The sequence below is a fragment of the Trachurus trachurus genome (assembly GCF_905171665.1).
Source record: "Trachurus trachurus genome assembly, chromosome: 5".
NCBI classification, from domain to species: domain Eukaryota; kingdom Metazoa; phylum Chordata; class Actinopteri; order Carangiformes; family Carangidae; genus Trachurus; species Trachurus trachurus.
Genome location: NC_139896.1, coordinates 8039435 through 8053583, shown reverse-complemented (window position 1 = coordinate 8053583; position 14149 = coordinate 8039435). Strand labels below are relative to the sequence as shown.

Genomic DNA, 14149 nt, shown 5'->3' with positions numbered 1-14149 from the left:
ATAGATAGATACTTTAGTAGGGAAATTCAGGTGTCTCTCGCTCATCCAGACAGTTAAAACAGTTAAAACGCAGACCAGTACACACAATAACGGGACAATAAAATAAAATAAGATAAGATAAAGTAAATAAATAAACACAGATGAGGCAATACAGTAGAACTACACTACAAAGCCGGCCTAGTGTAAAATGTAAGAGCACGAACAAATAGGCTAGAAGTAACTAGAAGTGTAGCTATAGAATAAAATCACAGTGCAAGTGCATGATAAGAACTGTATAAAAGATAAAAGACTGGATAAAAGACTATAAATAAAATAAATAGCAACTAATAAAACAGATCAATAGAAATTATTGCACGGGTTCTCGTCAGTAGCAGGAGCACAACCATTAGCTGAGGACGTTAAAGAGTCGGGATGAAGGACTTTAATGCATCAGAGAAATAATCATCATCAATAATAATAATCAATGTCTGTCAAAAGCAATTAAACCAAGTCAACTGGACTTAGTTTTTCTGTCTTTAAAAAAATCCAAGTGGCTCCATCAGTTGATGAGCCGAGTCAACACGAACTGATGAAGACAGTTGGATAAGGAGCGAAACGTCTTCAAAGACAAAAAAAAAAGTTGATTTGATTCAACTGCCTAGAAATAATAATCAATCAATAATAATCAAATAATCAGAAGAAGACTTACTCGCAGCAGGAGTTCGTCTAGATCCAGGTGTGCGGTGCGGTGCTGTGCCGTGCTGAGCTGCAGGATATGAGTTTGTTGTGACTGCCTGCTGCGCTCGCTCCCTCTTTTAAAAGCTGCACCTGAAGACGTGACCGCTCCTCCTTCCTATCATCATGTGCCAGGATTTCCAGAGAAGCGCCGATCTCGGATCAGCTCAGTTCAGCTCCGATTCCAAGGAACTCCTGCAAAGAGCTGCGGGCGCTGTTCCAAGTTTCGATACCTATCTATCAAACAAGATTATGGCCTCTATGTGTTTACTGTCATCTTTGATTTACGCAGTGGTATTTATATCTTGCAGGAGAATTCAATGTTGACCTCGAGAGGTGTTCAGGAAAGTTGTAAAACAATAAAATAAAATAAGAAAAATAAAAGTTTACACCAGGAAGCTTTTTTTTTTTTTTTTTTTTTTCTAAAACGCCCTGACAAGCAGGGTAATTTATTTGCATTTACTATGAAAACATACAATGTCACACAAGAGTAACTGAAGCATGGAAATTTTGGGCATTTGCTGTATAATCACACAAACGCACTCCCATCATCATCATCATCATCATCATCATCATCATCAGTTTGTCTTTTTTTTTCTCTTTTGTTTTTTGAAAGATGGTGTCAAGAAAAGAAGAAGTAGAAGAGCAATAGAAAGGCGAATCTCCAGCGCTCCGATCACTTCTCTGTTAAAACATTAGATTTACACAGTAGAACCATCTTTACTAAATGCGATGCACAACAGTAAATTATCAGCAATTATGATGTGTGAGCCTGGGCCACGGCCTGTCTGTGTGTCTCTGTGTGTGTGTGTGTGTGTGTGTGTGTGTGTGTGTGTGTGTGTGTGTGTGTGTGTGTGTGGGTCTCTGTGTATGTGTGTCTGTGTTTGTCTGTGTCTCTGTGTGTGTGTGCATGTACATGTTTGTCTGCAACACCCCGCTCAGCAAACACTGGACGTTTCCGTGACACACAGGCCGAGGCCGTCTATAAATAAAGAGAACAAAAACAAAACAGAAAAAAAAAATTAAAAAGAAAAAAGAAAAGAAATTAATAATATACAGAAACAAAATGTTGGTTCTCTTCATGTGTCTCCTTGTTTGGACCTATATAGAGTGGTGCTGCTATACTGGTCACACTGCAAAAACTCAACATCTTACCAAGAATATTTGTCGTATTTCTAGTCAAAATGTCATTTCTAGTCAAAAAAAATCTCATTATACCTAAAATAAGTATATTTATACATATACATAGTTATACATTAAAAGTAGCTTGTTTTTAGACACTTTTTTACTTATTTCAAGCCTATTTTCAAGTTTTTCTTTCTTATTACAAGCACGAAAAACTTCCTTTCACTGGCAGATTTTTCTACTTATTTCAAGTGAGAATTAGTTTGAAGCAAGTGAAAATTATCTAAAAACAAGTTAATTTTTAGGTGATGAGTCTTATTTAAAGTGGAAAGAGATTAGTTTTGACTAGAAATTAGACATTTTTGACAAAGATTTTGAGTTTTTGCAGTGCAGCTAAGCCAATTGTTTCTTTAAAAAAAAAAGAAAAAAAAAAAAGGTACTGGTCTCTAGTTAAGTTCCTGTGCACTGGGTTTCGACTGCTTGGCTCATGGGTTGACGGACAGAAGGGGGCAGAACATCTGGACTCACATCAGGCTCTGACTCGTCACACACAGAGGCTGTTGTTTCGTTTTGTTTCCTCTCGTGCTCTTTTACCTATTTACAAACACTCAACAGTCAATAACCTGTTGCAGCAGGACGACTCGTCTGACCTGCACCATCAGAGATATTTTCATTCATCATCATCCATACACACATACACACACACACACACACGAGTCCTGACTAATGCATCTATATTACATTCCTGTCGACCGATACTTATCTTATGTTGCTGTTGCGTGTCATTGTTGTTGTTTCTTTCCTGACATGTGTCATTGTTTATGAAAGGGCATTTACAAGATCTTTTACAGGTCGGTTGTGTTTCAGTTTGTAGGATTTTCAACATGTGTTAACACAAACACACAAACACACGCGGAGAGGGAGAAAATAAACATGTTGAATTTTTCTATTTATTTTTACAGTGTGTGGTTTAAATGGACCGTGTCTGTTTGAGCAGACACCATCCAAGAAAAACACAACAACTTCCTTTTATATTTCCTCCTCGTCCTGCTTAACTTAACTTGACTCAGCCTGTGTAAAAAAAAAAAAAATGGCCGCCTGCCACCTGTGACAAGGTGCAGCAGCAGTTGATGATGACAAACTGTTGTCGACGATGAAAGCTGCGGGAAAAGTGTAAAAAATCTTCAAATTAAAAGACACTTTCCTGCTGTTTTGTAAATTTTTAAAACTATTTTTTTTTTTAACATTTTAGGGCTTTGATAATTATCTACCTCAGTGTTAAAGATTGAAGCTCGTATCAGTGGCGTTTGTCTCTTGTCTCTTCCACAACCCATGAGCCAAGTCCGTTCTCCTCCCGCCGACACAAACCTCTGAAGCACAGAGTGGATCACAACCGTTTTATTAAGCCCCTCCCTCTCCAATCCCCCCGCCCCCACCCTGCCCCGACTGCCACTCCCCCACCTCCCCCCTCTTCCTCCCTCCTCCTCCTCCTCTCAATCACTCCTGTGTGGGTCGGCTTTGAGTTTCCATCTTCCAAAGTCCATGGTGGTGGTGGTCGTGGTGGTCGTGGAGAGGGGGGGGGTTTAACTCGACATCCCCCTCCCCCCCGCCTGCGTAGTGTGTTTGTTTGTCGAATGTGGAGTCCGGGGGGGGGTCGAGAGGGGCGGTGGTGGGGGGGGTCGAGAGGGGCGGTGGTGGGCGTTCACGTTCGCGCTCACTCCTGCGCTATGCTCCGCAGCACGTACTTGACCGTGTAGGCGAACGCCGCGAAGCCGACGATCACAAACAGGTTGGCGAGAGCGCCACCTAGGAGTCCGTGGTTGCGGTTGTGCTGCTGCAGGCCGGCGGCGGCCGCGGCGGCGGCGGCACCGGGGTTGTTGGCGGCGCCGAGCGGGACGGGGCCGCCTCCGTTGAGGGCGGGGAGGCCGTAGTGGGCGTGTTGAGGGTCGCCGTCGGGAACCACGTCCGGGAGAGGGAGGGGCTGGGTGCGGGCGCTCAACTCCTCCTGGGCCTTTTGTTTCTGCTTCATCTCCTGGAGGAGGAAGAGGAAGAGGCAATTTTATTTGTAGTATAGCCCGTTTTTACAAACAGTTTGTCTCAAAGGGCTTTATGGCATCATAACAACATCCTCTGCCCTTAGACCCTCACATCGACTGAGGAAAAACTCCATAGAAAACCATTTTAACAGGGAAAAATCAGAGAAAGCTCAGGGTGAGCAACAGAGGCGGGATCCCTCACCCAGGACGGACAGAGAGGTGCAATGTTGTTACAGACAAGAAAACAGTTTTATAGTTTATGACACAGAATGTGGAGGAGGAAGAGGAGGAGGAGGAGGTAGGAGGAGGAGGAAGAGGAGGAGGAAGAGGAAGAGGAGGAAGGAGGAGGAAGAGGAAGAGGAGGAGGAAGGAAGAAGAGGAGGAGGAGAAGGAGGAAGGAGGAGGAAGAGGAGGAGAAGGAGGAAGGAGGAGGAGGAGGAAGAGGAGGAGAAGGAGGAGTAGGGGGGGAGGAGGAGGAAGGAGGAGGAGGAAGAGGAGGAAGGAGGAGAAGGAGGAGGAGGAGGAAGGAGTAGGGGGAGGAGGAAGGAAGAAGAGGAGGAGGAGAAGGAGGAAGGAGGAGGAAGAGGAGGAGAAGGAGGAGTAGGGGGGGAGGAGGAGGAAGGAGGAGGAGGAAGAGGAGGAAGGAGGAGAAGGAGGAGAAGGAGGAGGAGGAGGAGGAGGAGGAGGAGGAGGAGGAGGAGGAGGAGGAGGGAGACAAGACAACATGAGGCCAACGACCAGAAAAAACAAAAAGGAGAAAACCAGAGCTCGTGACCGTGTCATACTCACGTCGACTACATCAGGAAACAGCTCGCAGAAAACTTTGTCCTTGAGGTTGAAGGCCAGGCTTTGGGCCGACAGCTGCCGTTTCTGGACGGAGAAGAAAACACCAGATTAAACAGAGATATTAAGATGACTCAGCCGACGCTGCCGCCCGATGACACGGCGTCGCCACACGGCCGCCACCTTGAAATCAATCAACTCGCGCTCTGCTGTAATAACCAGAACTTGTCATAAAAAACCCGGGCGGCGGCCGAGTGACTACACTGATGTTGCAAGTTTGGTTTTCAGCCAAGACAGAGAGCCTCCGTTCTCACTTGTAACAAGTCATAAGTTTAGTTTATTTATTTCATTCATTTATCGAGCATAAAAACAAAAAAAATAAAACTCATAAAAATAATGACAATACTGTAACTCTTGAATGAACGGGGGCAGAAAGAAGCAAACTTATATTGTCTACCCCTTGTTACAAAGAATTAATTCACAAATTAGATAATATACATCCAAGCATGTCATGTAGTTAACTATGACAATTACTCTGGAGCTTTTTAATTAAGGTAAAAATGTAGCATAATCCTGCTTAGTTCCTCTTTAACTAGTGTATTATTTTCCGATGGGACTTATTGAGTCAACTAACGGCGCATTCTACTGTCAGTAACGGTAACAGCGTTGTAATGAAGGAAACAGTAACCTTTTTGATTCCTCGTTACTGAAAAATGTAGCACCATTAGTAACGCCGTTATTCCCATCACTGGTTGTGAATGTCAGAAATGCAGTTATGATACTGCATACTGCAACGAATCCTTTTAATAATGTAGTTTTCTATGCAAGGAACATTATGCAAATAGTTAAAGTAATATCTACTGTATATACAAACAAAACTTCACAGAGTTATGAATAGTTTAGAGTCAGAGCAAGTTGACTGATCCAATATGGCCGCCTGTGAGTTACTTCTGCACGTAGTCCGGTCCACACCCTTGAGATTAAACCCCCTGAGACGTGACGTGTGTGGGTGTGTGAGACCTCACCGTGTAGTCAGAGGTCTCGATGCTGCCGAGGGTGGGGCCCTTCTCGACCATGAAGCTGAGCAGACCCGTGAGGATGGTGGAGACGGACCACGCCGGGTTCCACGTGTCTGGATGGAAATCTGTGATGGACAAACATAACCTGTGGAGGAAACAAAAACACACACGGTTACAACAAAAAAGAAAAAAAAAAAAGACGCTCTGAAATGCTGAATTATTCTGAGCGCACCACATTCTCACCTTGTGTTACACTTAAATCTCCCGTTTGGTGTTATCATATAGATGCTCGGCGGTTTAAAAGGAAATTCCCGTGGAAATATGAGTTTTCCGTGATAATATCCTCCTGAGAAACAGCAACAACAAAACAAATCAGATTATGTCCTCATATAAGACATAATAGCTGAGTAACATCCTGCACATCACATCATACATAAACAACAGAGGAGCAGGTAGCGACACGTCAAAATGAACCAAGCGAACAGAAGCTACAAGAACAACAACATGCGCCGCTGGGAGCTTTTTACCTTCATATGGAGTTTTCTCAGGACCTCTGACTACGTAGTGCCTGGAGGAGACAGAACATTTTGATCAAACAGGAGGAGGATTACATGTTGGAGACATTCAAACAGCTTATACAAGTGATCATCAACTGGCGGCCCGCGGGCTGACTGAGTTCTAATAGTTTACAAGTATTATATTTCTCGGTCTCTGTTTGTGTTTGCCTGTGAGCCCCTACACTGGGATTAGGAAACGCCGAGGTACCCAAAGCACCATGCATGAAAGTTTAGGGAGCTGGCTGGACTGCAGTGCTGCCTGGGTAATTTTGGCCGCCACCTTGGTTAAACCGGGTGTGCATGGGCCGGCCGTTCAGATGTAGCGTCTTTTGCACACTCAAACACATCAGTGTAGATGTGCGTTATACGCGCTCACAAACCCAAAAATGATGCGGTAGCAGCGCGTGGTTGATGCCACTCGGTTGTTTTTTTTGTGCAAGTCCGTGGCGCACAGCTGCACGCACGGACCTGGTTCTCCCTCGGCCTGTGTCTCTCCAACCGTTTCCCACTGAGCTCTGCCCGTGTGTGGAAAAACGTTGCCTCCGAGATGTAGAAGAATGTGTATTATAGAAGAGAAACACACATTTCAGGACCACTGACTTGTATCATCAGAACCGATTGTCAGCCCCCTTTTCACATTTAGGCTGAAAATCACAGGGCAAGTCAGCAGTGTAAAGCTCCAGCATGTGGGAGTATCTGAAAGTCCAGCTGTCAAGATTTTTCATTTTATATCATACCAAACACCAAAGATGTGTATAAATTAAAATGATGAGCTTACAGGTAAAATAGAATATAAACAAATAAATAGGCAAAAAGGTGAATTTAATTTCAATCTTGGCCTATTTGAATGTCCGGCCCCCAGGTTGTCTGTTGAGAAAGATTCTGACCCTTCAACAAATATAGTTGTATAGTTGTATATAGGCTTATACCATGACCTGATTTCACCACTTGATGAAGAGTGAAAATTTAATTTAGCCTGTTAATGTCAACATCAGTCTCAGAGACAAGACATCTGGAGACGTGACATTACAACTAGGTGCTAGGGCTAAATGCCAAAGGGGTTCAAGGGTATGCTTAGTTCAAGGGTATGCTTGTTATGCAAATTTTTAAAAGGGCTACCATATGTGTCATTCCACGCCCTGCACTACATATTTTTGTCTGTTAACCTAATTATTTTACACTCTGGTTAGATGTAACCTGCATTTCGTTGCCTTATACCGGTGACATGATCAATGACAGTAAAGTTGAATTCATTTCATTTCATACCATCATTCATACCAAAATTTAATTTAGCCAGGGGTTAAGGCTGCACTTTTGTTTTTATGTTTTATGTTATGTCGATTGTATCCGTGTTGCTGTGGAAGCAGGAAATGAAATTAAAATGTATGCAGCACTGGGAGCAATGAAGTCAATCTTATCATAATCATATCTCTGGACAGTTTGAAATACTCTGGTAATTAGCTGCATTGTATTGTAGCCACTTATGTTTTCTATTTGTTTGACTTTGATTCTCCCCTTGCATGAGATTTACAGCCTCAACAGGAATTAATTGGTCCACTGAAAGTTAATTAAAAATGACATAAAAACAATCAACAGTGGCGTGAAGAAAAAGTGCAACCCGGCGTCTTTGTTTATTTCTGTATTAATTTATCAGAAATATGATCTGATCTTTTCCCTACTACGATGACGTTTCAGCTCAACATCCTGTGAACTCAACGGCCTCTCTGTGATTTTCCTGTGAGATACCTGGATGAACTTGGAAATGTACTTCCTCCTCTGTGAGACTGATCTGTTAAGGCCTAGAGGCAGCAACGCGCCAAATCACACGACTCCCTCCCTCCACCTCATGTTGTGCTCATTATACACTCTTGTAAGGTCGCTGCACACTTTCCGTAAACACGAATAAATGAACTTCAGCTTCATCCATCCATAAAACTTTTTTTAAGTAGCAACGTGGAGTGTCAGCGGTGCTCTTCCTCCAGCTGTTCCACGCTGTCAATATTTTGATAATGTTTTCAACGATTTGTGCGTATAGCAGTAAAGTAAAATAGATTGTGTTTGCCTACAATGATAACTTGGATGAAGATCAGCCTATCATATCTGAGGCAATCCCACAGGCTTCAGTCTCCACTGTTAAATCGCTATAAAAAGATTAAATAATGCCTACGCTGGACAATCATTCCTTAACCAGTGCGATAAGGCTGTGATAAGAGTGCATTAGCATGAACACACTCATCCAGAGCACAAAACATGGAAAACAGTCTAACATTATTAAACACACACAACTAATAGTGAGGTGAATCACGCGTTACTGTGGAAAAATAAACAGCAGCAGGTTTGAAGTTATTCAAATGTTTTTTACAGCCCCAGAAAACAAATAGATTTGCGGTCGCACAGCTTAAGACAATATGTGACCTCAACGCGTAAGGTGTGTGAGCAAACTGTTCAATGTTTAGTTATTACTGTAAGTCATGACTTAAAGGTTTCAGTGGAATTAGGGAAATGGCCAGGATGTGAACAAACCAATTATTTGCACTTGGATGGATAAAATTCCCATTGAAGTGGAGAATCCAGGTTTTGGTAAAGGTTTCAGTGGAATTAAAGAAACGGCCAGGATGTAAACAAACCAATTATTTGCACTTCCAATTGAAGTGGAGAATCCAGGTTTTGGTTTTTAGTCAGTGTGCTTTTCTTTGTTTATGTTTTATTTAAAAAAAAAGATAATAAAAAACCTTAAATTTAAAGGACGGGACCTTTTTCAGTTAAAGGACGGCACCTCTGACATGAGCTGGGTCATGACACGACATGAAGTCCCGGGTGAGTCGGTGAAAATCAACTAAGAAACCTGTCACACTGGGTGTATGTCAGAAAAGGGGGAATTCATTTGCAGTAAATCAATTGTGCAAACGGAACAGAAATGAGCCAAAAGTGAAGAAGTGTGAATAGTTGTCTGGCCACAACAGGAACCAGGAGACAGGCCAACCGATGAATCGCTGCAGTGACAACTTGCGTAACTGCTTTCCTGGGTAAACACGCTCTGCAGGATCTTATGTCATATTCTCATGCATATGCACGCCGCGCCGCCAACAAATATTTCCTGCATGACGGGCGCCACCGATAGTCAGTAAAATTCAAATGAAGGCCTTTGATAATTTGAATAAATGTTTAACTCTTCTTATCATATCTTTACAACCTCGCTGGAACTAGTAAGATTTTAACTGAATGGTTTGTACACAAACACACTGCTGCTTGTGGTCATTCATGTTTGTACACAAAGTCATAATGTCATCATCATTTAATTTTATTACAGTACAGTGAGACACACGGCTGGCACCGAGTAAAAAAAAACAGCCTTCAAACCAGTTCTTGTGTAACTTGATGATTGACAAGCATCATGGGAAAGGTTCTTTTGAAGACATGATTTGAATATATACACTTGACAGTAGTGAGATCTGTTAGTACCAAAACCTGGACAGACATGTTTCTGTTGGATTCCCTTATGTAACATGATCAATCCTGTTAATGTCAACATCAGTCTCAGAGACAAGACATCTGGAGACGTGACATTACAACTATGTGCTGGGGCTAAATGCCACAGGAGTTCAAGGGTATGCTTAGTTCAAGGGTAGTATGCTTGTTATGCAAATTTTTTAAAGGGCTACCTACCGCATTTGTCATTCCACGTCCTGCACTACATATTTATTGTCCATTCTTAATGATTTTACACTCTGGTTAGATGTAACCTGCATTTCGTTGCCTTGTACCAGCGGTGACATGACCAATAATGACAGTAAAGTTGAATTTAAAGGGCATTTCCAGTCGTAATCAATGTTTACCTCAGATATCATGATCAGTTCATTTCCTACCATCCATCCATACTCCCAACTGCAGCGTGTGGACGTTTATATTCGTTTTTGTTGTTAAAATTGTTCTGTGGTCGCAAGTAATGTCCTTTTGACCATCATTTAAATTTCAAAATGTGCTTTACTTGCAACCACAGAACAATTTTAAAATTAGTCCAGAGTCCTTTAATTAATGAACATTGAAAAAACGATAGATTCTTGAACAAAAACGAATATAAAACGTCCACACGCTGCAGTTGGGGAGTATGGATGGTATGAAATGAACTGATCATAGGTGACCTGATATCTGAGGTAAACATTGATTATGACTGGGAATGCCCTTTAATATAATTGATATTTTTTAAATCTTTTATTTAATCTTATAACCCTTTAAGTTTAACTTGAGACTATGCGCTTATAATACTGTTAAAAATGTAAATATTATATCTTTCATATTTGAGCAACTAGCAGCCCACGGAAATAAAATATCTTGTGGTCCGTGCTATTTAAGTAACTGAAAAACAACAGAGACTGACGCATCTTTATCAGAATATCAGAAACAGGTCGTCACAAGTAGCTTGAGATTCCACAACAAATTTGTGGGCTCTGCTGCTGCGTAACTTGAATTTCCTCTGATGAAGTTGATTATTTTCATTGTTTTGTCCATAACCTTGCGTTTAAGCCGGCAATCGGCACGACACCCACAAATATCAAGTCAAAAAAACGTATATCACTCCTGGTGGCTGACAAAGGCTAAAAACGATATCGGTTACATAAGAATTTGTGAATTTCATTTCATTTTATTTGAATGTCCAGCCACTCTTTGTGTCTGTCCAGAAAAAATCGGGCCCTTCGACAAATATAGTCGTTGAGCCCTGTATTAGAGGCTCAAAATACAAAGATTTAATCACATTTTATTTCTAGGATTAAAAGGAAAAAAAGGGATCTGAGTGATTTAGTGCCAACGTGTGAGGGCTGGTGAACGCCTTACCATTCTAGGATGTTGGAGGGGAGAGGTTCTGCACAGATGTAAGGCACAGGGTCTTTCTTTATCCTGAGGTAATCCTGCTTAAGTCGCTGAGTGGCTGTGGTTGGAGCTCTCTTATTCCCGTTGTTGTTCATCTGAGGGTTTAAAAAGGACAAACATGTGAAGGAAAGAAATAAAACTTAAAGATTTATCTGGGTTTCTCTGGTCTTGAAATTTGGTTAGTGTGGTCCCACAATCAGGTGGTGATCCACCGCAACGCTGAACCAAAATGCAGAGTACGTTTTGATTTGCTTTTGTTTTTGCTTTCTAGCAACTCTGCTTTTGACTGTGTGTTAAGGGGCTCTGTGTGCTGCTTTACCTCAGGTGAAATATATAAATTATTGACATTTTTTATTTTACAGATACTGTCGCCTGATTGGTGATGCAGATTTGTGAAAGAAAGATGAACCCGACAGAACTGCTGTAACGCTGGTACCTGCTGACAGTGAGTTGTATAGATTATCTAGATCACCTTGATAACAAACCATCGTCTCCTCGGCGGGTGAAAGAAAAATTTGAGAAATGTAAATTTCAACTTTGCAGGTGAGCAATGCAATGACTTATCTATTGATTCCTTTTTTCAGCTGATCGATGAAGTGTTTAGTCTGTAAAATGCCAATAGAGGTCCGACTCACAGTCAAAAGTCCAAACACAAAAAAAGTCAATTTACAATGGTTTCGCAAAAAAAAAAAAAACTCAACACACAAACAGTAAAATCTCACCTACGGTGAGCTGTAGCTGAGCAGATAATCATTTATTATAAACCCCTCTCAATTTTATCAGGTCAAGCCACTTCAGGGCTCCAGACAAGCTTTTTTTTTTTTACTAGTAGGAGCACAGTGGCCCAATACTTAAAATTTGAAAAGCACACACACCATAAATCGGTATATTTGAAAAATACACTGGAAATATTCACATTTCCTTTTAATTCATGATCCTCACTTGACCTGACACCTGTAATGACAGATACCAGATTATTTGAGTCACCCCTTCCACGTTTCACCAGTGTTAAAAAAACAATAACAACAACAGCAAAAAAAACAGCAAATTTACGGGTTGCACATGAGCAAGTAGATGAAAATTTACTTGCACTGTCTCAAATTTTAGGGGGAAGTCTGGAGCCCTACACTTAGTGCACTATCTTTCAGATTTAGGCCTGCAGAATCAGGTGGGTCCAATAACAACAACAACCTGTGAAGTTGTCAGATAAATGCATCTATTACAAAGCCCAGTACTAATGTAAACGTGTTTAATCTCCTGGTGGTTATGTACCTGTAACTGTTACTGATGCAACATTTCAATTTTATCCAATTTAAATCAATTTCAGTTCTTCATTTCTTCTAAATGCCTCATGTGTCTTGTTGATACAAGCTTGTGATATGAAAACGTCAATTTAAACATAGTGGATCTCAAGTATTACGTCTTAAATCTGATATACTTTGCTACATACATACATACATGGGCCAAATCTAATGCACTTTCAACCTGCTCTAGTCTCTGCACCTCCACTCAACCTCACTTGAACCCAAGACAACTCTTGGCCTGCTTTCTGTCATGCGGCTAACAGCTGACACACGGGGGGTGAGCAGAGCTGAGCAGAACTGTGACAGAGTTGAAATGATTTCAGCATCACTTCCTCCTCGTAAATGACAGGTTACTCAACACTACGTGTGTGTTTTAGCTGAGGCTAATCCGCTTCCTTGGCGAGCTACGCTGCTGTTAAACCTCTTGTGTTACCTGAGTTTAGACTAGACAAGACAAGACAAGACAAGACAAGACAGTAGCAGCAGCAGCAGCACCGGGTGTAAACAAACCGAGCAGACCCAGCAGCTCCAGCCCCGGTTAACAGCCTTCATGTGAAACTAAAGAGGTTTTTAATTCAATAATAAACATCTAAATATGTCGGTGGTGTCCGGTCGGGCAGGCTAACTGGACTCGGACAGGTACAACACTGGTGCTGCTGGTGGTCACTGTGCTAGCCTCCGTCCGCTAACCGAGGCCCACCACAAGCTAACGTTAGCATCGTTAGCATCGTTAGCATCAACTGTAACGTTAGCTCCTGTTATTCACATTCACCGCATTTATTATCGCCAAACCCAGAGGAGGAGGAAGGAAGGAGGATGATGAGGCGTGTTAAACTCGGACATACCTCTCCAGAAGAGACCCCCCAAGTGGAAATGGGTGTTGGTTCGTGGCTGGGACACACGAAATGAAGGGTGTTGTTTCTGTTGTCAAACCCCCCCAGACCGAGAAGACGCTGACACCGACGTAGCTTTTAGCTTTTAGCTTCAGCAGCAGCGGCGGCGACGGCGGCGACACTTCCGGTTTCCTTCTTCTTCACGGGTGTAAAAGCGGTTGATTCAAGGAGTCACCAAGAAGCGCTACTGTCACGGGCTGATCTGGATCTGGAATATAACGTTTCATACAATAATAATAATAACAACAATAATGGTTGTTATTATTATTTTAATAATGTATATACAGCTCTATATAAAATAAAGAGACCACTAAAAAATGTTCTTAATAAATCAGCCTTATCTCTACATGTATGGCAGCCCAGGGCCGGCTACGCAGGGGCAAGAGGGGGCAGCGCCCCCTCAAATCCAAATTTTAGAAGTTGAGAAAGCACATTCTAACTCAAAAAATGTGTATATTACAAGTTGACAAAATGATCTGCAGTAGCACAAAAATCTGCCGAAAAAGGGACACTGTTCTTTTCTAAAATGTTCTGGTCTTTTTTCTTTTTTTAATATACTTAAGACTACCTTTCAGTTTTGTAAATCTTGACTATAGTAGACCCCCCCCCCCTCTTCTCAGAGTACACCAGAATTCTTCACTCACATTTTAAAATCACAAACATTTCGGGGGGGGGGGGGGGGGGTTGCAATGCATCTTCAGGTATATGCACCCCTAACCCCCCATATAATGTGGCTCTTTGCATTACGACAGTAACAAATTTGAGCTCTAAGACCCTGGTTGGCCCCCCGGTCCCTAGTTGGACAGGTCTGAAGGTAGAGGCCTGACAAAGTGCAATCCACTTCTCCAG

At 42.0% G+C, this 14149-nt stretch overlaps 1 protein-coding gene across 1 annotated transcript; it reads right to left on the bottom strand.

The window, feature by feature from the left end:
* Nucleotides 1-1153: 1153 nt before the first annotated feature.
* ube2j2 (ubiquitin-conjugating enzyme E2, J2) lies at nt 1154-13407 on the bottom strand. Its single transcript, XM_083972277.1, has 7 exons — nt 13253-13407; nt 11068-11198; nt 6205-6245; nt 5921-6023; nt 5684-5822; nt 4665-4745; nt 1154-3871 (listed from the first exon to the last, which is right to left on the bottom strand). The coding sequence occupies exons 2-7, from the start codon at nt 11196-11198 to the stop codon at nt 3554-3556; spliced, it is 813 nt and encodes a 270-aa protein (XP_083828403.1). The 5' UTR covers nt 13253-13407; the 3' UTR covers nt 1154-3553.
* Between the last annotated feature and the right edge of the window lie 742 nt (nt 13408-14149).